This window comes from Caenorhabditis elegans, chromosome II (genome assembly GCF_000002985.6).
Source record: "Caenorhabditis elegans chromosome II".
Lineage (NCBI taxonomy): Eukaryota > Metazoa > Nematoda > Chromadorea > Rhabditida > Rhabditidae > Caenorhabditis > Caenorhabditis elegans.
In genome coordinates, this window is record NC_003280.10 from 8,230,361 (window position 1) to 8,249,356 (window position 18,996).

Sequence of the window (18,996 nt, forward strand, 5' to 3'; positions counted from 1 at the left end):
GTATATTAATCCAACTGATAAAGATTACAAAACAGCCATGGAACGTAACGAACTATTCAACCTCCAAACCTTAAGCACGAGACGTAAAATAATTGACAGAATCCAAGTAATCAGAATGAATACTGGTAAAGTAGACTTAAAAACATCTGAGTTTTTTGAGCAACAAGCGACCCACACTCGTTCTAAAAAGAAATATGTCTGGCGCACAGGAAAAACTAAACTTAGGAGACACTTTTTTGTTAACAGAACGCTTTCTACTATGAAACAACACTGATCTGATATTATTCTTAATTTGTCCTCTTCCCTTCCACGTCTTGATCTCTCCTTTGAATATTCCCGATTTGCATTTCCTTTTGATTTTTTTCTCTATTGTGTTCTGTCTGTATTTTTTCTATTATTATTTTTTGCCTGTTGTGCATATTATTTTCACGACTAAAAATCGTAATAAATTAAATTAAATTAAATTAAATAATTTCCCCAGTTGCGACACTTCACCTTTTATTTCTCAACAAAGCATACACTTTGCCAATTCTTTGCAGTTTTCAATCGACTGTGGCATTTTCAGAAATATCATCCTTCAAGGTTGCTAACAGTTTTCAAGTTGCTCTAATAAATCCAAGAATAGTATTGTGAAAACTGCACTTTCTTACTCCCTTTTTCACAGAGTTTCTGATTCAAATAATTCGCAAAAAAAAAAACAAAAGGTTTGTAACAATCGGGGAGGATAACATGATGTTTGCTTGCCCACCACCACTTGCACCGCCACAGACACTTTTCACACATCTACAGTCCGGCTTCTCTTCTTGTTGTTTTCCTTTGTTTCTGGTCAATTGTTTGTACAGCGCCACGACTCCGCCCTATTTGTGAGAAAGAGCTGTCTTGCCCATCTCTGGACAATTAGTCTTCCTGAATCACACCTGTCATCCGGTGTTCACTAATAATATATTTTCTGTTGGTATGATCAAAAATATTGCCATTGTCAGTGTTGTCTTTTGTGCATTTGTCAGCACACAAAGAGCTCCGTCAACGGAAGTTATTGATGTAAGAAGACCTAAAATGTTTTGAAATATTATAAGTATTATCACATAAAGTTATTTCCGAATTCTTGTTTAGGAAGAATTTGATATTATTTCCCAGATCTAAATAATATTTGATTACTGTGTCACCTAAAAAACAAGATTTTCAGAAAATCCTCGGTAGTGCAGAAACAAAGACAATAGAGCAGATCAACAAAGAAATTGACAAGGTAAGTAACTAGAATCGGAAAGTGTTTAATTGACAAAATTGAAACTTAATTGAAACTAATCTAAACTTAACCTAAACTATATATTGTTCTGCTTCAATCGGCAAATCACATGCTATGGAATTTTCACTCACTACATCTAGACTTTTTTGACTACGAAAGTAATAATTTTAAACCTAACGAAAGCATTATGTTCTACGATTGTTCTATGAAAAAATTCCAATTTCACGGCGCTATGCGAACGTTATAAATTATTATTTCATTTTAAGAGATAATTACTGGATTTTCAAATTGTTATCCAATTTGGAACCTACTTACAATTAGTTCTAAGTTCACCGAAATTACTCAAAAAGTCCGTTTTTTTGGAAAATCTGGCAATTTATTAACTGCACATTTTGAAACACCTAACAAATTTTTGGAGTATTATTATGATATTCGGCCACGTTCGACGATGATAAGTTTAATTAACTTACAGCGCCAAACTTCCAAAAAAAAAAATTATAATAGCTGTCACAAATTCCATATACACTAGAATGGGAAATCTTACTTTTCTTCTCTAGCTGCTACACGCAAATTCAAAATTATTTTCTTTAATAGTATTTATCGGCTGCTTGTTTCACTATCATAGTTAAAAGAATAGAAACATTTTCAGTTAGTAGAAAAATTGGATGAAAAAACGAAACAGGAGCACAAGGCTTGGAAGTTGAGAGTGGAAAAAGATGAAAGAGAACGAAAATCTAGAATATTTGTGAGTTTTCAATTTTTATCTTAAAAAACTTATTTGAAAATTTCAGAAAGTTTTACCAAAACTATCGACACGAACACAACAAAAACTCATCCGAATAGTGATGACACAACAGAATCAAACACTTTCTGTTGGTGAAAAAGAACGAATTCTGAGGCATATTTCGACTTCAATGGATAATAATACTAAAAATGAGTTGGCAAGATTTCTCTCCGACAAGGATTTGTTTTCGTTAATTTACTGATTTATTGTATCATTGAATCAACTATTAAAAACGTTTTGTACATTTTTATTGAATTTGCCTATTTATTTTATTATATTTTGCCTGAATTTAAATAAACAAGCTCTAATTAATTGGCTTGTCAAATTGTGTACACGTAATTTTTATCCCGCCACGGTATTCAACAAAAAAGTTTTCTTCAATTTGGAGACTCAATTTATTTCCGAATAGTTCTCGAGAAGAAATAGGATATTTCGCATTTTTCCGAAATGTTACATTACCTGTTGTCGGTATTACTTTTAATATTTGAAAACGTAAGTGCCTAGACTTCTAAATTTAATAAAAGATAAGTATATTCCAGATATTAGAATTATGTATGTGTATTACATTGGTGATACTTATCTATTACTTCTGGCCTAGTAAACAACTCGAAGATGCTACTTTGCAATGTATGAATAGCCTTCGTGTAGCTTAACTTATTATGTTTTGTTCAGATTTCCCTGACACTACTCAAAATAGCTCGGAAGTGTTCATTGATCCGCCGGAGCGAAATCCAATATTCTATCCAATCAGTCCATTAAGACACAAGAAAAGGTAAAATAAGTTTTATAATCTACAGGGTTTGAGCGATTCTAGCTGCAATTGAGAACTCCCAATGGTTTTGACTAGCTGGATTCAAGTTACACGAACCCCTTAATATATGTCAGAACTATTCCTCAAAAAATCCAGCATATTGCAAATGTAATCTTCAAAGTATTGTAAAACTACAGATCAAGCAAGGAGGAGATGACACCAGATAAGAAACGAGACTCTAGTGAAAAGATTTCAAAGCAGCCTCCCAGAGAACTTTTCGAGCCAAACGAGCAAGAACAAGTACCATCACACATCAAACCGGAAATATTCTTCGTTTTGAAAGCATTAGAAGGCCTTGAATTACCCACAACATGGCAATTAGACCCGAAAGATGTTGAAACATTGTCAATTGATACAGGAAGTGTAGTGTTGTCTCCTGGACGTGCTAATGATGTAATAGTGGTTGTGATTTCTGGAGAATTGGGTATTTTTACAAATGTTAGTTTGGTAAGTGAATAGATCCAATAAATAATGTTTTCAATATATCATTTAGGGTGACAAGCGTTACGACTGCAATATTAAAACACTTAGAAGTGGTGAATCATATTTCTCACAAACTTCCATCATCGAAATTTTGATGGTAATTTCAGTCGTTGGACTCGTGATTTGTGAAAATTGAATAACTTATAGAATGAGAAACCAAATAATAAGTACATCCATCTGAAAGCTTTGACAAGTTGCCGAGTTGCTACTTATCACCTTACTTCATTTCATACTTCATTCATCGCGAATCCTCAGCAATGGATTCGTACAATTCAAGTCGTGATGACACGTTTACAGCAATGTACACTTATTACATGTAACATGTATTTGGGAATTGGTGGAAAGTGTTTGAATGCGGTAAGTTTCATGAAACAGGTCAAGGTTTATGCATGATTGCACATTTCGGGCTCTGTAGTTCAAAAAAAGTTCAAAACGCTCTGGTTTAGAAGCGAAAACTTCCTGATTCTGGAAAATTCAAAGACTTCAATAAACTCACTGAAGCTGAACAATTGAACAAAGGCGTTGAAGCAATAGCTCAAGCAATGGGAATACCGGATCAATCTGATAAGCTTCGAGAAAAAGTAATTATCGATTCAGAAAATTCGTTCTTAGTTTTCAAAATTTTAGGTGAGAAAATACGAATGCCAAGCAGGAACTGTGGTTACTGAAGAGAATTCATTTGAAATTGATATGATATTTGTGGTCTTCGGAAAACTGCGACTGAAAAGAGTAGGATAACTGGAAAAGATTCCCATTGGGGTGGTTTTTGTAGGGTGATCTGGAACATGATGATACTGGAACATCGCTGACATTTGATGTTTATCCTGGAGACATGCTTCCATCCATGCAAATACTGACGAATGAACCAGCAATGTGCAGTGCAAAAGCTTTGGAAAAAACGATTTATTTCAAAATTTGTAGAGATGAATACATTCAGTGAGTTGAATTTCTCACAATTTACCAATTGGATCAATATTTCAGATTCCTTTTTGCACATCCTGTTATATATCTCCGATTAGCATTTCATGCACTTCAATTTATTTCTCCATTTGCTCGAGTCTTCGATATGGCTGTTCATTGGCATCGAATTGAAACTGGACAAGCATTGTTTAGGTTGGTTTTTGCATTGAATTGTTTGAATGAGATTAAAACATTTCAGGCAAGGTGATAAATCAGATTCGATGCATATTGTGATGGGTGGACGTCTTCGAGCTGTTGACTCTACGAAAATAATTGAGGAGTATGGTAGATTGGATCTAATCGGAATCACTGATATGGCTGAGAAACGACCAAGAAGGAACACGGTGATGGCTGTCAGATTCTCTCATATTGTGTGCATTCCCGAGAATTTGCTGAGTTTTGTCAAGATTCGTTATCCACAGGTGAATTCTGCTCGGTGGTCGAGACGTGATTTTACGGAATTTTCAGGTGGGAAACAAGCTTCTCAAATTGATAAGTAAATGCTGGAAAGCCCCTACACCGGAAACAATGAGCCACGTGGAGACTACAAGAAATCAAAATCTTCGAACAATTGCTATAGTTCCAGCATCAAGACGTGTCCCGTTGACAGAATTTACTTGTGAACTGTACAATCAACTGTCGAAGCATGTCAAAACACTTCGACTGAGTAGTTCCGTTGTTGAGAACTATTTTGAGTCAGAAGTAATTACAAAGAAAGCAGATTATGGATTGATGCATTGGTTGAATGTTCAAGAAATTGCATATTCGTTGGTACTTTATCAATGTGACTTCCATAAAACGAATTGGACGAGGCGGTGCTTAAGAATGGCTGACGCAATTTTGATGGTGGCACTTGGAACAGAAAGTAAAGAAGAACAAGTTTTGGTGCACAACCATTGATCAATAGTAATTCTAAAATATTTTGTTTTCAGGCTGAAGCACTATTGTCATGCAATGAAAAGGGGGTCCGTCAATCAAAAGAGCTTGTATTTTTATGGCCAATCGATACACCAACACCAAGTGGTACAGCTGCTTGGATTAAAGAATCATATTATTCTGGATATCATCATCTACGAGCTCCAAATAGACTTTTCAGTTTTCCTTTGAAAACTCGAGAGAAAAAGGTATTTAGATATATCTCAATTTCAGAAATTAATTTACAACTTTAGATCGTTGAATACTATGAAACAACGGTGTATGGTGAAATCAGCTATCAGTCCGACTTTTCAAGACTTGCTCGAATTCTGACTGGAAATGCAATTGGCATTGTATTTGGTGGTGGTGGAGCTCGTGGAGCTGCTCATGCAGGTGCTCTTCGTGCATTGATTGAGAAGAAAGTTCAAATTGATATGGTTGGAGGAACATCAATTGGAGCACTCTTTGGATCACTCTATGCAACTACTCCAGATATTCGTGCAGTCGGGAGAATGAAGGACTTTTTCACCGTTTGTTTTGTTTTCAATTATTAACATTTGTTTTTATTTTTGAAGGATCGATTGAGGAATAATATTCTTGATGTCGTTCGAGATTTAACATGGCCATACTGTGGAATTCTGACGGGTCATCGATTCAACTTGTAAGAATCATAACATTTTTACATATTAGCATTATGAATTATTTGAGGTGTGTTCAACGAATGTTGAATGACGTTAATATTGAAGATTGTTGGGTTTCATTCTTTTGTATTACAACCGATCTAACGTGAGTTATCCAGTGTTAATAGTAAATAATAACTTAATAATTTTGAAGATCTTCATCTATGAGAATCCATCGAAATGGTATTATGTGGCCTGTTGTTCGTAGTTCCATGTCTATTGCTGGTTATGTACCGCCCATTTGTGATCCACAGGATGGTCACTTGTTATTAGATGGAGCATATGTCAACAATTTACCAGCAGATATTATGAGGTAATTTTGTAAAAATTAAAATTGTAAAGGTTAAACTTTCAGGTCTCTTGGTGCTAATGTAGTGATTGCAATTGATGTTGGAATGTCAGATGATAACACTAATTTGAGAAATTATGGATTTTCAATAAGTGGTTAGACAGTGGACTCTAGAATATATGTTGTCCTAATCAATATTATTTTTAGGAACGTGGTGTTTATTCAAACGTTGGTGGCCATTTGGAGAAGAACTTCGCGTTTTGAATATGAACGAAGTACAGAATCGTCTCGCGTACGTTTGCTGTGTCAATCAGATGGAAATTGTCAAAAATGCTCAATATTGTTATTATGTCAAACTTCCGATTGAAAGCTTTGGTATCTTCGATTTCTCAAAATTCGACCAGGCAGCTGTGAGTCTTGATACTTTCATTCAACACATCAGCTAAAACTAGAATTTTAAGTTTTAATCAAATATTTTTCAGCAAATTGGATATGACATCACTAAGCAAAAGATGGAAGAATTCTTTGAGGACTCAGTGGCCACCAGAAGAAAGTTGCTTGGATGTGCAAGAAACGTCCGACAAACTCCTCAAAAATCGAAAAATGATAACATTTTGTCATTTGTCAATATGCCTGTTCTTCCAAAACCACCCAGCGATATCAAATCAGATTGAATTGAGATGAATTATTGAGAATATACAAGATAAAACATTTTCTGATTCAATTTTGTGTCCTTCTTTGGTATTTAGGCTTGTTTTCACAACCTTGCATAGTGGTTTTGAAAAATGCTGACCAGCTTCCAACAGTTTTTCATGAACCTAAATCATTTCTATTTTCGGGAGATCGAGCACGCAAGAAACTATGACGATGCAGAATCTTGTCTATTTCTGATAGACTTGAGAATTATTTTGCATGACTTCATTAGTATACTTCCAAAACTTCCTTCTGTTAGATCATTCCTCTTTTGCAAAATTATAAACCACAGAGTTACCTCTGAGGACAAATGTATTTTTACACTTTTCATACTTGAAAAATTTGTTTCAAAAAGAGGAATTAATCACTATCATAGTCTGCTTAAAGTAATATCATTTACTTTTGAACGTCATTTCATATTTCGTTATACTAAAATACACTTTATTATATCAATTTCTCAGTCTAGATTCATGAATTCTTCGAAGGAGGAACCAAAAAGAAGCCGGAAATTTATGGGCAAATTTTTGGTGATTACTAGCAGTGAAGCCCTCGAAATTTCAAATCCGCCCTCACATTTCAATATTTTCTCTGACGTTTTCGTTTTGATTCAGTGAATAAAATCTCAAAATCTTCTCACTTTTCATTTCATTTTGATCGTTTTCTGTTCGATGTTGACATGACAAATTGGTGTAATTTCCTGAGATATATCCGACGAATTCTTGTATTTTTCTGCAAATTGTGCATGATTCATTAGTTGGAAGACCAAATTCCAACGCAGCGTTTTCCTAATTTTCAGTGATTTTGAATTATGTTTCTGAGCGGTGCAGTTTGATATATTTAAGGTTTTAATAAAGAAACATGTACTACCGTTTTGATACTAGAATAGTTATTCTTGATAATTTTACAGCTTGTTCGTTAAAACCAAAGATTGTGCTCAACAGAAATTATGAAACCCCCTTTAGATATAACTTTTTGTGTTCTCTACAAAATATTTTTACCGTGAACAAAGTTTAGATTCAAACAGAACATTTGATACCGTAAAGAATGTGTTCGCTTGAGCAGAAATTCCAATTTTCTCTTTACTGTTGTTATCGGATTCTCAGAAATCTTCACAAAAAAACAATAGGCGGGGCCGAAAAGGTTCACGATGGTTGTAAATTATAAAATACTTCCACTTTATATATTTAGTAACTCAAAATTATTATTGAAAACCTTTCTAATAACATTTCAGGGTGAAGATGGGAGTTTTAGGGTTTGTTCCGGAATCGCGTAAGTTTTTAAACATTCGAATACAATAAGACTTTTCCTACATAAGTATATTTAATTTAATTTTAAAAACCTGCATGGTGGACTAATTTTTGATTTTTCCGTAGAATTTCGAGACCAATAGTGAATGTTAATTTGTAAATAACCCAAGATTTCGAAACAGACGAGAGTTTTGCTCTCATAATTTTGCAGAAAAATACTCAAATGAAACACAAAAAAAGAAAAGAAATCCAGACGGTTCCACTATATACATTCTGAACATTGATATATATCTATCATTCAAGAACACATTCAATTGTATCATCTATTCATTCAACCAACTTTTCTTATCGCAACCTCAAAGGTGACGTTGAAAACTGATGAATAACTGACTAAAATCTTTGAAAAAAAACAAAGATAAGTGATATTTGTCTTTTGAATTTTTTGCCAAGAAATTGAATAAAAGAGCCAAATAGGCCAAAAATATATAATGAATTGAAGATGAAAAGATGGAGATTATAGGACGATGCGTACGCAAATCTTTGCATTTTTCGAAGAAAACTCACGAGAGTACGTAGATTTCAATTTGGCTTTGTCATTTCGAGGCGCTTCGTTTTTCTTTTCGTTTCACTCGATTTCAAATTATTTTGAAAAGGTGCACGATTTATCTATTTAGGTCCGTCTTCTATTTACGGATGTAAGTAGATCACATCATTGAGTTGTTTTTGTTCCGGCTTTCCTTATTTTATGAATTTCTGCATTCAAAACGTTTTTAAACTTGCCGAATTTGAGTTACCTTTCGTAAAGACTCTAAATTGATTTTCACATTGCATTATACAAACCTGAGAAAATAATTTTGAAAGAATGATAATTCAACGATTAATGCGTCAGCTCAATGTACCAGACTGTCTGCGTCATATTATGTTTTGTTGATTATCAGTGAGTAAAGGAAATTTATAAATATCTGAAGAATATAACAATAATTGTTGTAATAGTTAATTGTTGTTCTGTACTTTTTCTATCGAATGGTTGACTTCTCTATAACATTTCAAGAGTTACCAATTTAAAAAAGGGAGGCAGATATTCTCCTAAATAGGTTTTCTTTAGATGAAAAATTGTATTTTTTCTAAATTTATTTTTTTATTTTAATAACATTGAAAACCTCTGTTTGATGCAGTTGAAAATGAAAATTTTAATTATTTTTTTTTGGAAATAAACGAAGGTTTCTGTAGAAGGCAAACGAGTTTCCAGGCTTGCCTAGCGTCTGTTTTCTGCCTTTTGCAGTAAACTCAAATGCAAGTCTTATTTTCCAATTTCAATTAGTTTTTTGCAAGTTCAGTTAAGACATGAAAAAATTGTATAGTGTATTTCACTGTAGGTAAGTGGCATGCTTTGGTAGGCTTGAAGGCAGGCATTTGCCTTCGTGGGAAAATTAATTTAATAGATAAAGGATTACATAGTATGATTTGTGTATTTAACCGGATAAGGTAAGAAGTACTTAAATTTTTCAAAAATTTGCGAAAACAAAAAATTGGTTGAAAACTAGCAAAAAATCCGAATAAGCGTTTTCTTTTAAAATTTTACCAAAACAAAAACCGCCAGTCGTCATGATTTGCTAATCTCTGGAACACTATTAAAATATTAAACTAATCATTTTCTTATTTTTAAACAAATTTATGTGTTTTATAGCCGTAGAATAACTAATTTTTTGGAGAGAAAAGTTCCACTAATTCGAAATAATCTGATTTGAGTGATTTTATGCTTGCAGAGAACATTTGAAACAAGAAGAAACAATATGTGGTAACTTCAGAATTTTAAAAGGAAAAAATCACAAAAATCATAAAACATTCTGCAGATATTACATCTTCTAAAATTCTCAATACTGAGAATGTTGTTTTGTTCCATGTTTTTCAATTTCGGTCTTCCGAGAACATATACTAAAATTGGACCAATAGACACGGCCTCTCTCAATTTCATTTATTTCAAAATTCCTCTTTTTCTCTCACACTCTCTCACGTGAGATTGAAAATTGAATAATATATGTGTTTTTAAATTAAATTCAAAATATTGACGAAGAAACAACTTTGGTATAAATACTGATTTGTTAGGACCGATACCAAATGGTAATTTTCGGACATATTTGATCTCGTAGACAACGGCTCACTATTTCAGTGATCTTTAAAGTAATAAAAAATTCTTCAAAGTTTGGTACAGAGAAACTGAAGTAGTTACATTTGTAGAAACTTACATAACTTATAAACCTACCGTATTCCTATCGTACCCAATTACCGTATTTCCTCTATTAGTCTTGAATGCAAGACTAATTTTCAATTGACCCGTAGGGGTGCAAGACTAATAGAGTCCGCATGACTGATTTTCGATTGGTCCGTAGGGGTGCAATACTAATAGGGGTGCAAGACTAATAGAGGAAATACGGTATATTTTTTGTCGTACACTGATGGAAAACTGATGAGACTTTCCCGGCATGGTTCACAACCTGAGTTATTCATTGGTGGCCTCGGTTTCAGTCGGTTGCCGACTGTAAAGACGGGATCCCGTACGGGAAAAACAAAAAGTGACATATGAAAAAGGTATCAGACGGTATTAATCCAGACTTTGTTATTTTTTGCTTCTTTGAGTTGATTGTGCAAACGGATAATTTCGAATACCTTCGTGGTATCTCTATCAAAGTTTTTCAAAGCATTGAATCTTTACATAGCTTAAACTATGTATTTTGTGAGAATAGCCAAGTATTATGAACATAGAAAATGTTTCTTGTGTTATCAAGATTATTTTTGTAGTTCAAAGTTTCTTGATAGCTTTTCTGGTTACCGAGTTATATGTTTTCAAAAGCGTTCACATCAACTATTATGCTTGCGGTTGTCCAAAAATTACAATCGCATTGTCTTAAAACTGAAGTTACTCAATCAGTTTTTGATCAAATCAGGTGATTGACATCTTAATCTCTTCCTTAGAGAATTTTGCAACTTTTGGTGAGGTTGAATTTTTGATTATGTCTTGGTGCGTCTCGTAAAATTAGGAAAACCCACCAAAAATTGTCGTTTTTTAACGATTTTTGGAGTTTTCAGGCCTAATTCTTGTTTTGAAGATGCCGACGTCAATTTTCATCAAAAAACCTTCATCAAAAACAGAAAATAATCAGAAAAAAATTATCTACAAAATGGTGGCCTTCAATTTTCAAATTTCTCTTTTCAAGGATCACTAGAGGTCCCGAAAAAATCCATTTTTCGAGGTAGCCTTTTGTTTTTCCGTCTGCCGGCGTCGTGAACATCACTAACCTAGATATTTCCATAAAATAGATACACTTAGTCTTAATTGACAATATATTAATAAAAAATTTAAAGATTTATCAGCGAATCGCCGGCTTTAAACAGTTTTGTCTGGAAAATCACTAATTTTAAACTTTCACATGTGGGCGTATTCATAGGTGATTTACAATTTTGCCCTTTTTTCATATAATTTCTATGTGTTTGATCAGGCAGTTAGTAAATTTTTATTAGATTTTGTTCACTATCAGCCGTTTCCGGCCTATTTTACCGTTTTCAGTACAAATTCGGCTCAAAAAGCTCACTCTCTCGCCCATGAGAGACGCAGAGAAAGTTCATCACGTCAATTTGATTTATTTTTTGAAATGAAGAGAGGCCGTGAATAGAGAGAAGATTAGCATGAACCCTGCGCAAGGATGACACGCAAATTCATAAAGCGTTCCAAATTTTATATCAACGGTTGATGTCCGAGTGGTAAACGCTTGAAATTATTTTCAGCCTCTTCCTTGTACTATTTTAATCCTACTTAAGACTAAAAACCAGCTTCTCCCAAATACCCTTCAATTGACTTTTTGAATATAACCCTGACCCACACAAATTTATGTTCCCACGCCTTCTGAATAGGTCAGAATAAGCCACGAGGCGGACGGAAGACGCCTACTTTTATATTATTCTGAGGTTTTCTACCTCTCTAATCTGATCGTCATTTACTCACAAAAATAATCCCCTCATCATTATATTTTCAGGTATATTCAACAGAAAATCAACATTAGAATGCTAAAAATGTTGATGAAAATTATGGTCTTGATGGGAATTGCCAATATTGCAGCATCTTTTGTGGTTTGTTTCTTGTGCAATGTTAATTTCAAAATTAAAGTATCCAGGTTTCCTCGGTCAGATTCCAATCAGCTCCGATGCGCGCGTTGATAGAAATTAACCGAGGTTTGTGCTGTTTCATTTTGACTTTAAGATGTTTATGAAAAATAAATAAAGTATCCATAAAAGTCAATAACGATGTGTTTTATAAAAGTAGACTATTTCTCGACTGTGTTTTGAATAAAAAATCAAAGAAACATATGGAACCACTTAACAGATATTCCAGAATTTTTTGGAAACCATTACTTTTTTATTTTCAATTTGAAAAATATCTGCAAATGACTCAAGATATGCATAGAAGTATGCATGCGTCCATGTGGAATGAATTTAAAATCTGATATAATAAAATAGTTTGGTCGCATATGAAATTGTTATAGTGTTCTATTTCAATTCCAGAACTTGCAAAACGATCAGTCTCACAACTGAATCAGTACGCCGGTTTTGACACTCTTGGAGGAATGGGTCTCGGAAAGCGAAGTGAACCAGATCAAGCAGGAGAGAAAAGAGCATTGAGCACTTTTGATTCACTTGGAGGTAGGTGTATGTAACACGTTTCTTGTTGAAAAAATATGAAAAATGATTCATAGTTTGATCCTGCTACTCTGAGACTCTGAGACCAAATTCCAACAAAATCAAAATTTTGAAACTTCGTCTATAAGTTCGTCAATTGTGCGAAGCTAATCTGAAATTAGTCATATAAAATAATGAAAATTGTTAAATAATCAGGGGGTAAGTTTTTCAAAATATTAAACTGCGTTCACTTGATCTTTCGATTTTTGGAACATCTTTAGCAACTGCAAACTTCAATGTTCTTAATCACATCATTCAAGTTGTAAGATTATAAATAGATTGTCGAGATATTCATAGACCACTACACTAATCCTTCAATTGTTCTTTTTTTCTACAATTGGTCTAATCATTGATACATCAATAAAGTTTTAGGAATGGGACTCGGTAAACGATCATCATCATCTTCGAGAGTTTTTGTGTATGACAAGCGTGCCCTCCAGCACTTTAGCTCATTGGATACTCTTGGTGGAATGGGATTCGGAAGAAAGTGATGATTGAAATTAATTTACCAGTTTATTGTATTGTCTCATAAAATTGAATTGACCAAATGAAGATGCTTCTTGTTTGAATGTTACATTTAAAGGTTATCTACCTCATATTTTATGTTTAGATCTTACCACACAAACGAGTGTTTTTGAGAACGGAACGAATATATGGTGAAATGTATTAGAAAAACCGGATTCTTCTGGAGAAATATTTTATTAAAACATTTTTGAACGTTTGAAACTCGGCGCTTACAGGACCAAATTCGGAAATTGTTTCTTCCAGAGTTTCAAATAGAACACACAGAAGAAAAGTAGACACGAGGTAGGCATGATGCAGTCACATAGGCAAGTAGGAACGGTGAGTAGTAAGGCAAGAATATGTTAGATGGTTGAGACGCAGGCCCTTACAAACATGATTCAGAATTCAGGCCGGTATAATTTATGCACGAGGTAGGCACTTATACATGAAGAATTACCTGCCTATTGCTAATTTTACAATCAAACATAAGATAAGCCAAACGTAAGATTTTTTGTTAGTAAAAAAGTTCCTGACAAAACTTTATTTATAAATCTAGCGAGTTCTATTTTCCGGATGGCTTCTTCTTAGTGATAAATCCACTCTTCGGTCCCTTTCCAACAATTGACTTTTGTGGCTTCGGCTTCTCTCCAATCGCTGCATCGTGTACAACACCAGTTGTGACAGCAAACCTAAAAAATTTTCAAATTCCGAAAAACTGAAAAAGGATGTTGAAAACTCACTTCATGAGCATTTCACAAGCAGTCGAGTATGGCCCAACAGTACGGAAACATCCGAATCTCTGCATCTTGATTGCCGACATTGTTTCCTTGAATCCGACTCTGTGCTCCTCGGTGATGCGGCTCACAATGATGTCAATTGTTGCATAAATTGCGCATTTTTCAACTCCAGTGGCACAAACGAGCATAATCGGACCAATGCAGACACCAGTCTTCTTAGAACTACGAATGTATTGCAGTTTGATCTGAAAAACACCGACACTAATAAGGAAAGTACGGTATTGGATAAAATAATGCTTATTGTTCAATTATTTGCTCAAAGAAATGATCTTAGGATCTACATTATTTAGACATTCGGAATCCGAACTGATCGAGTTTATAACCCAATACTTGAAACTATTACAATTAAGTTTTTGAAATAACTAACCGAAGCTCTCATATCCAACATGTACTCCGGCAACTTGGATGCATCCGCCCACTCATAGAAATGCATGAGAACAGTTTGATGATCTTGTTTCTTCTCAGTGACTGTCAGATTGAACGTCTTCATATGAGTCTCCGAATGATCATCTGATGCTTGAATCGACAATGCGGGAAAATCTTTCTTCGATCCTTTTTCCGGCCAAAATTTACGACAGATCTTGGCTTTGAGCTCACATTCTTCCAGACTCTTGGCTCCGAATTCATGAAGGAATGACTTTTCAAATCCACGATCCGAGATGTCATATGGAGCCTTGCGTTTTTGCTTCTCATCAATGTCACCGAAGACAAGGATCATCGACGGTTTCCTTTCAGACACCATTCTCCAGAAAACATACTCGGTGTGGTCGTTGAATGGAGCTTGAGCGAAGATGTAGGCGGCTGCAATTTTAGAATTGCTCAGTTTATGAATTTATTGTTTTTTTAACTGAAGTTATACAATTCAATCTTTATTCTACCAGTTTTAAATTTTTTTATAAACTTAAAGAAGTAGATCAATGCGATAGTACTAAGGAAAATCCATTACCTAACTATGCAGTGACTACTGGAATATTCTAGAAATGAAAAACTTGAAGTTGTGTTAGAAAACTAACATTTCTTGCTGTATCCATCAACCCATGAAGCATTATAGAAGTCATCCTTCCCATCCTGTGGAGCCAACTCAACACGCGAGTGGTCGAAGCAGTAGAGGTGTGGAATACGATTCATGTCCATGTTGTTGAGGAATTTGTCGTATGTATTTGGATAGGTCATTGCGGAGGTGTGCATTTGGTTCAAAAGCTCGGGCTGAAAATTGACTTTTTGATCATCGAAACTCTGGTAGGGTTGATCAACCCAAGCCACGGGGGCGCAACTCAAGTAAATTTTATTGTTTCTTTCTTGGTGATTTATTGAATTGATGAGCCCAGAAAATCTCAAGCGCTGGAAAGTTCAGAATGATGCAGACGCACGGGTTATAAGGTATTTACGTTGGGGTTAATGCACGTACCTACTTATAGGAAGGCGGAAAAATTGCACGAATTAATATCTTGCCTGCCTACGTAGCTGACTACTTACTATTAGCTTCGCGTACCATGCCTTCATTCCCACGTGCCTGCATCATACAAGTTGAATTTCGGTGCACACGACACTTTCCAGACACCACAATTCGATAAAATCAAGTTAAACGGCTTGGGCCGCGCATCCGTTGGATGCCTGCCAAGGTAGAATACAACTTACCCCTTCAACAGTAACAGCCTTGAATGCTTCTTCTGGAGTGACATTCTTGTTCACCTCCTCTTCCTTTCCTTCAGCAGTTTCTCCTCCTGTTTGAGTTGTTTGGGACTCGGTGCCAGCCAATTGTCGGATTGATCCTTCGATTTCATCCTCCAGCCAAGATTGGCTTATGAATGATCTCATGAAATCCGTAGGAGTCATCATTGTAAATTGTTTATTGAAGTGTAAAGAGTAATCCGGAAGAAATTAAACAATGATTCAAAATTGTGAAACTGTTGGAAGTTTTTTTGTTGAGTTGTTTTTTAACAGGATCACTCAAAGGTTTTCACGTAGCGGAAAATTAGAATTTTGATTAATAATTTTTGTTTAACCTTACAATTATTTTTCTTCTAGAAAATTCAGGTTTTTTCCGATTTTTAATGTTTTTTATTCCGGTCGTTCTGGGCGTGGCGGGGGTGCTTTTCACAATTGGTAAACTGACAATAAAATAAGCTGTCTATTGATTTCTCTTGGCTGTAGTCTTTGTAGACTTTGAGAAATTGTTTGTTTGCGTGAAAAATATTTAATTTGAAAAATTACAAAATAAATTATCGTGGCATTGCCGTACAATACTAAAAAAAACAAAAATCATCGTTAGATTGTTCTATTGATAAAGTTCAGTTTTACTTCTCCAAATTTTTGTTGGATATCTTTCGAGCAAAAAGCTTTCGTAAGTCATACTTCAAGGTAAGAATTTTTTAGACTTCTAAAACTGACAATTATCATCCTATTCCAGTATGGGAACTCCAATTGCGCCAGTGAAAGTCAATATGGGCGACAAAATCAAGGATCAGTTCACTGTGAAGAAAAAGTTGGGAGAAGGTGCTTGTGGTCAGGTTTTCCTCGTGGATCTGATTCAAGGAGTTAGTTTGAAAGAAAGTATTCAATTACTATAAGAACTATTATAGAAGGGAAGTGCTGCAATGAAAGTAGAACCATTGATGAAGAATAAGGAGGATGAAATTCTTAAAATGGAAGTGTATGTGTTGAAGAAGTTGCAAAAGTACATAAGTCCAAATTGTAATTTTTATCTTTAATTTTCCTTTTTCAGCTCTCGCCACGTTTGTCGTCTTTTGGGGTCCGGGAAAACCGAAACATATACTTACATGGTGATGAGTGTTCTTGGAAAAGAAATTGGAGATGTTCGTCGAAGACTGCCACAGCGTAAAATGTCTGCACCATCAACTGTTCGTGTTTTCATTCAACTTGTCAAAGCTCTCCAGGTACATATAGTTTTGAAAGGAAATTAAGAATATCTAAACTTTAGGATATGCATGAAGCTGGGTTTGTTCATCGTGACGTTAAACCTAGCAACATGGCGTTGGGAGTCAAGAACGAACAAGTTGTCTACATTTTCGATTTTGGCTTATCACGTCAGATCATGCTTCCGGATGCAAGTGGCAAGCTGAAATTGAGAGAGCCACGTAACAAGTCAATGTTTCGTGGAACTGTTCGCTATTGTAGTTTGAATGTGCATTTGCATAAGGAGCAAGTTAGTGCCACGTGTGTCTACCTCTAAACATACGTTTTTACAGGGGAGACATGATGATTTGTATGGAGCACTGTATGCCATGATCGAGACTGCTACCTCCACTCTTCCTTGGAAAGGAAAACCGAAAAAAGAAACTTCTGCTTTGAAAGAGAAGACTACCGATGTTCAGCTGTGCAAGGTATTACTGTTAGTATTAAAATTAGCAAAACTCTGCTTGCAGGGTTGTCCAAAATCATTCTTGGAAATTGCGACTACCCTTCGGAAGTTAACTTACAAAGAGACACCTCCATATGGCAGTTTCATGGAGAAGTTGAAGGCTGATCTTCCAAAAGGAGTCAAGATGTATGATAGTTGAGCAGTCACTTGTATTATATTTTCACTTTCAGGACTGATCCATTCGAATGGAACTTGAAAGGTGCATTGGATGAGAACAACAATGGAAACAAGTCGGATCGTGAGGATGCAGAGCGTGGCGGTGGAGCAGATACAGTCAATGAGGTTGATGAGAGTGTGATTACTGAAGATCGTGCAGATACAACTTCTTCGTCAAAGAATGGAGAAGAATATGCTCCAGAAGACACTCTTGACAATATCTAGATGATACTAGATTCTGGGGATGAAATTATTTTTGTGAATGATGTTTGGCTGTAGTGAATGAATGAATGATTGAAAGCAATTTTGTTTGAATCTTTTATTTTTCATTGCAACTACTACGGCTCAAAGAATATTACAAACATGGGTAACTTGAGCAACAAAATGGTCTTTATAGAGGTCATAGTATATTCTGAAATCACGCTTCAACTACGAACACTGCTGAAGCAAATTGGAATCTTTATGCTTCCGATTCTCCTGGCAATACGACAACATAAGACCAATTTTTTAAAATTGAAAGCATCCAAGATTCGAATCATATTATGCTACCCTGTATTTTTATAATTTTGTACGTAGTACCAACAACTGCTACGAAACTCTCAATTTCATAAAAACTTTCATCATTTTACAACTAAATGTAGTTTCAAAAAAAATCATGTGGTGTCTAATTATACTCGTAAACATGTTTCGAGTAGGAAAATGTTGTTCATTTGACTATTTACTGAACTAATGTTTTTTAATTTTGAAAACAAAAAAACTAGACTCAAACAAAAAGCAGTACAGGAAAACTTGATACGACTCAGGACGAATAGTGCATGTAATAAATTTGATGAATCAGTATTTTCTCTCTATCATTCTCTTTTTCTCTCTTTACCAGTCGGCCATTTTTCATTCGTCACAAAAGTAAACAAAATCGTTTTCTCTCTTTCATTTTTAACTGTCTGTATGCCATTTCCACTGTCTCTTTCAACTCTACGCACGTCTATTTGACAATTGTACTGACACCTTGCAGCAGCATGCAGTGATAACTATATGACTAATCCATATCTTCTTTCATTTTGAACTTTTGACAGATGCTTCTGGACTTTTAAAAACAAAAACAATTATAACTGAAAATCAATTGTAATCAAATAAAAAATGTGTTTGAAATGTAACCTTTTAAAGCAAATCGAGAAGTTGTTCATTATTTGACATACTTTTGAAGTTTTAGAAAACATTTATAAGCTTTATATTGTAAACGATCAAAAACAGTATCGAATAAAAGTACCAACCAAACAGGTATCAACAATTAGAACGTAGAACCATCATACTGAAAAAA

General features: G+C 34.7%; 5 protein-coding genes and 2 non-coding genes across 7 annotated transcripts; 5 read left to right on the forward strand and 2 right to left on the reverse strand.

The window, feature by feature from the left end:
* Positions 1 to 915: 915 nt before the first annotated feature.
* M110.9 (DUF148 domain-containing protein) lies at positions 916 to 2,340 on the forward strand. Its single transcript, NM_001027091.3, has 4 exons — positions 916 to 1,041; positions 1,187 to 1,246; positions 1,896 to 1,991; positions 2,038 to 2,340. The coding sequence occupies exons 1-4, from the start codon at positions 958 to 960 to the stop codon at positions 2,230 to 2,232; spliced, it is 435 nt and encodes a 144-aa protein (NP_001022262.1). The 5' UTR covers positions 916 to 957; the 3' UTR covers positions 2,233 to 2,340.
* Positions 2,341 to 2,428: 88 nt separating this feature from the next.
* Positions 2,429 to 6,892, forward strand: nte-2 (Putative patatin-like phospholipase domain-containing protein M110.7). Its single transcript, NM_063333.4, has 20 exons — positions 2,429 to 2,522; positions 2,570 to 2,657; positions 2,703 to 2,802; positions 2,979 to 3,288; positions 3,335 to 3,421; positions 3,472 to 3,681; positions 3,771 to 3,905; positions 3,952 to 4,053; positions 4,097 to 4,260; positions 4,306 to 4,437; positions 4,484 to 4,706; positions 4,753 to 5,169; positions 5,217 to 5,408; positions 5,454 to 5,729; positions 5,775 to 5,860; positions 5,908 to 5,985; positions 6,034 to 6,192; positions 6,235 to 6,323; positions 6,376 to 6,578; positions 6,651 to 6,892. Exons 1-20 carry the CDS (start codon positions 2,478 to 2,480, stop codon positions 6,840 to 6,842), a joined length of 3,288 nt encoding a protein of 1,095 aa, NP_495734.3. The 5' UTR covers positions 2,429 to 2,477; the 3' UTR covers positions 6,843 to 6,892.
* Positions 6,893 to 8,094: 1,202 nt separating this feature from the next.
* nlp-5 (Neuropeptide-Like Protein) lies at positions 8,095 to 13,408 on the forward strand. The gene is made up of 5 exons (NM_063334.6): positions 8,095 to 8,130; positions 12,140 to 12,233; positions 12,278 to 12,335; positions 12,666 to 12,803; positions 13,212 to 13,408. Exons 2-5 carry the CDS (start codon positions 12,177 to 12,179, stop codon positions 13,328 to 13,330), a joined length of 372 nt encoding a protein of 123 aa, NP_495735.1. The 5' UTR covers positions 8,095 to 8,130; positions 12,140 to 12,176; the 3' UTR covers positions 13,331 to 13,408.
* Positions 8,224 to 8,244, reverse strand: 21ur-13324. The gene has a single exon (NR_051425.1).
* On the forward strand, positions 11,750 to 11,844 carry F35C11.9. The gene has a single exon (NR_051426.1). It is a non-coding gene; the product is annotated as a small nuclear RNA F35C11.9 (small nuclear RNA).
* A 126-nt stretch (positions 13,409 to 13,534) lies between the features above and the next one.
* F35C11.2 (Tyrosine-protein phosphatase domain-containing protein) lies at positions 13,535 to 18,474 on the reverse strand. Its single transcript, NM_063335.2, has 5 exons — positions 15,779 to 18,474; positions 15,154 to 15,346; positions 14,508 to 14,941; positions 14,084 to 14,325; positions 13,535 to 14,032 (listed from the first exon to the last, which is right to left on the reverse strand). The coding sequence occupies exons 1-5, from the start codon at positions 15,974 to 15,976 to the stop codon at positions 13,906 to 13,908; spliced, it is 1,194 nt and encodes a 397-aa protein (NP_495736.1). The 5' UTR covers positions 15,977 to 18,474; the 3' UTR covers positions 13,535 to 13,905.
* On the forward strand, positions 16,416 to 17,982 carry F35C11.3 (Protein kinase domain-containing protein). Its single transcript, NM_063336.2, has 8 exons — positions 16,416 to 16,501; positions 16,551 to 16,677; positions 16,723 to 16,817; positions 16,866 to 17,037; positions 17,082 to 17,306; positions 17,350 to 17,484; positions 17,527 to 17,648; positions 17,693 to 17,982. The coding sequence occupies exons 2-8, from the start codon at positions 16,552 to 16,554 to the stop codon at positions 17,901 to 17,903; spliced, it is 1,086 nt and encodes a 361-aa protein (NP_495737.1). The 5' UTR covers positions 16,416 to 16,501; position 16,551; the 3' UTR covers positions 17,904 to 17,982.
* Positions 18,475 to 18,996: the final 522 nt, after the last annotated feature.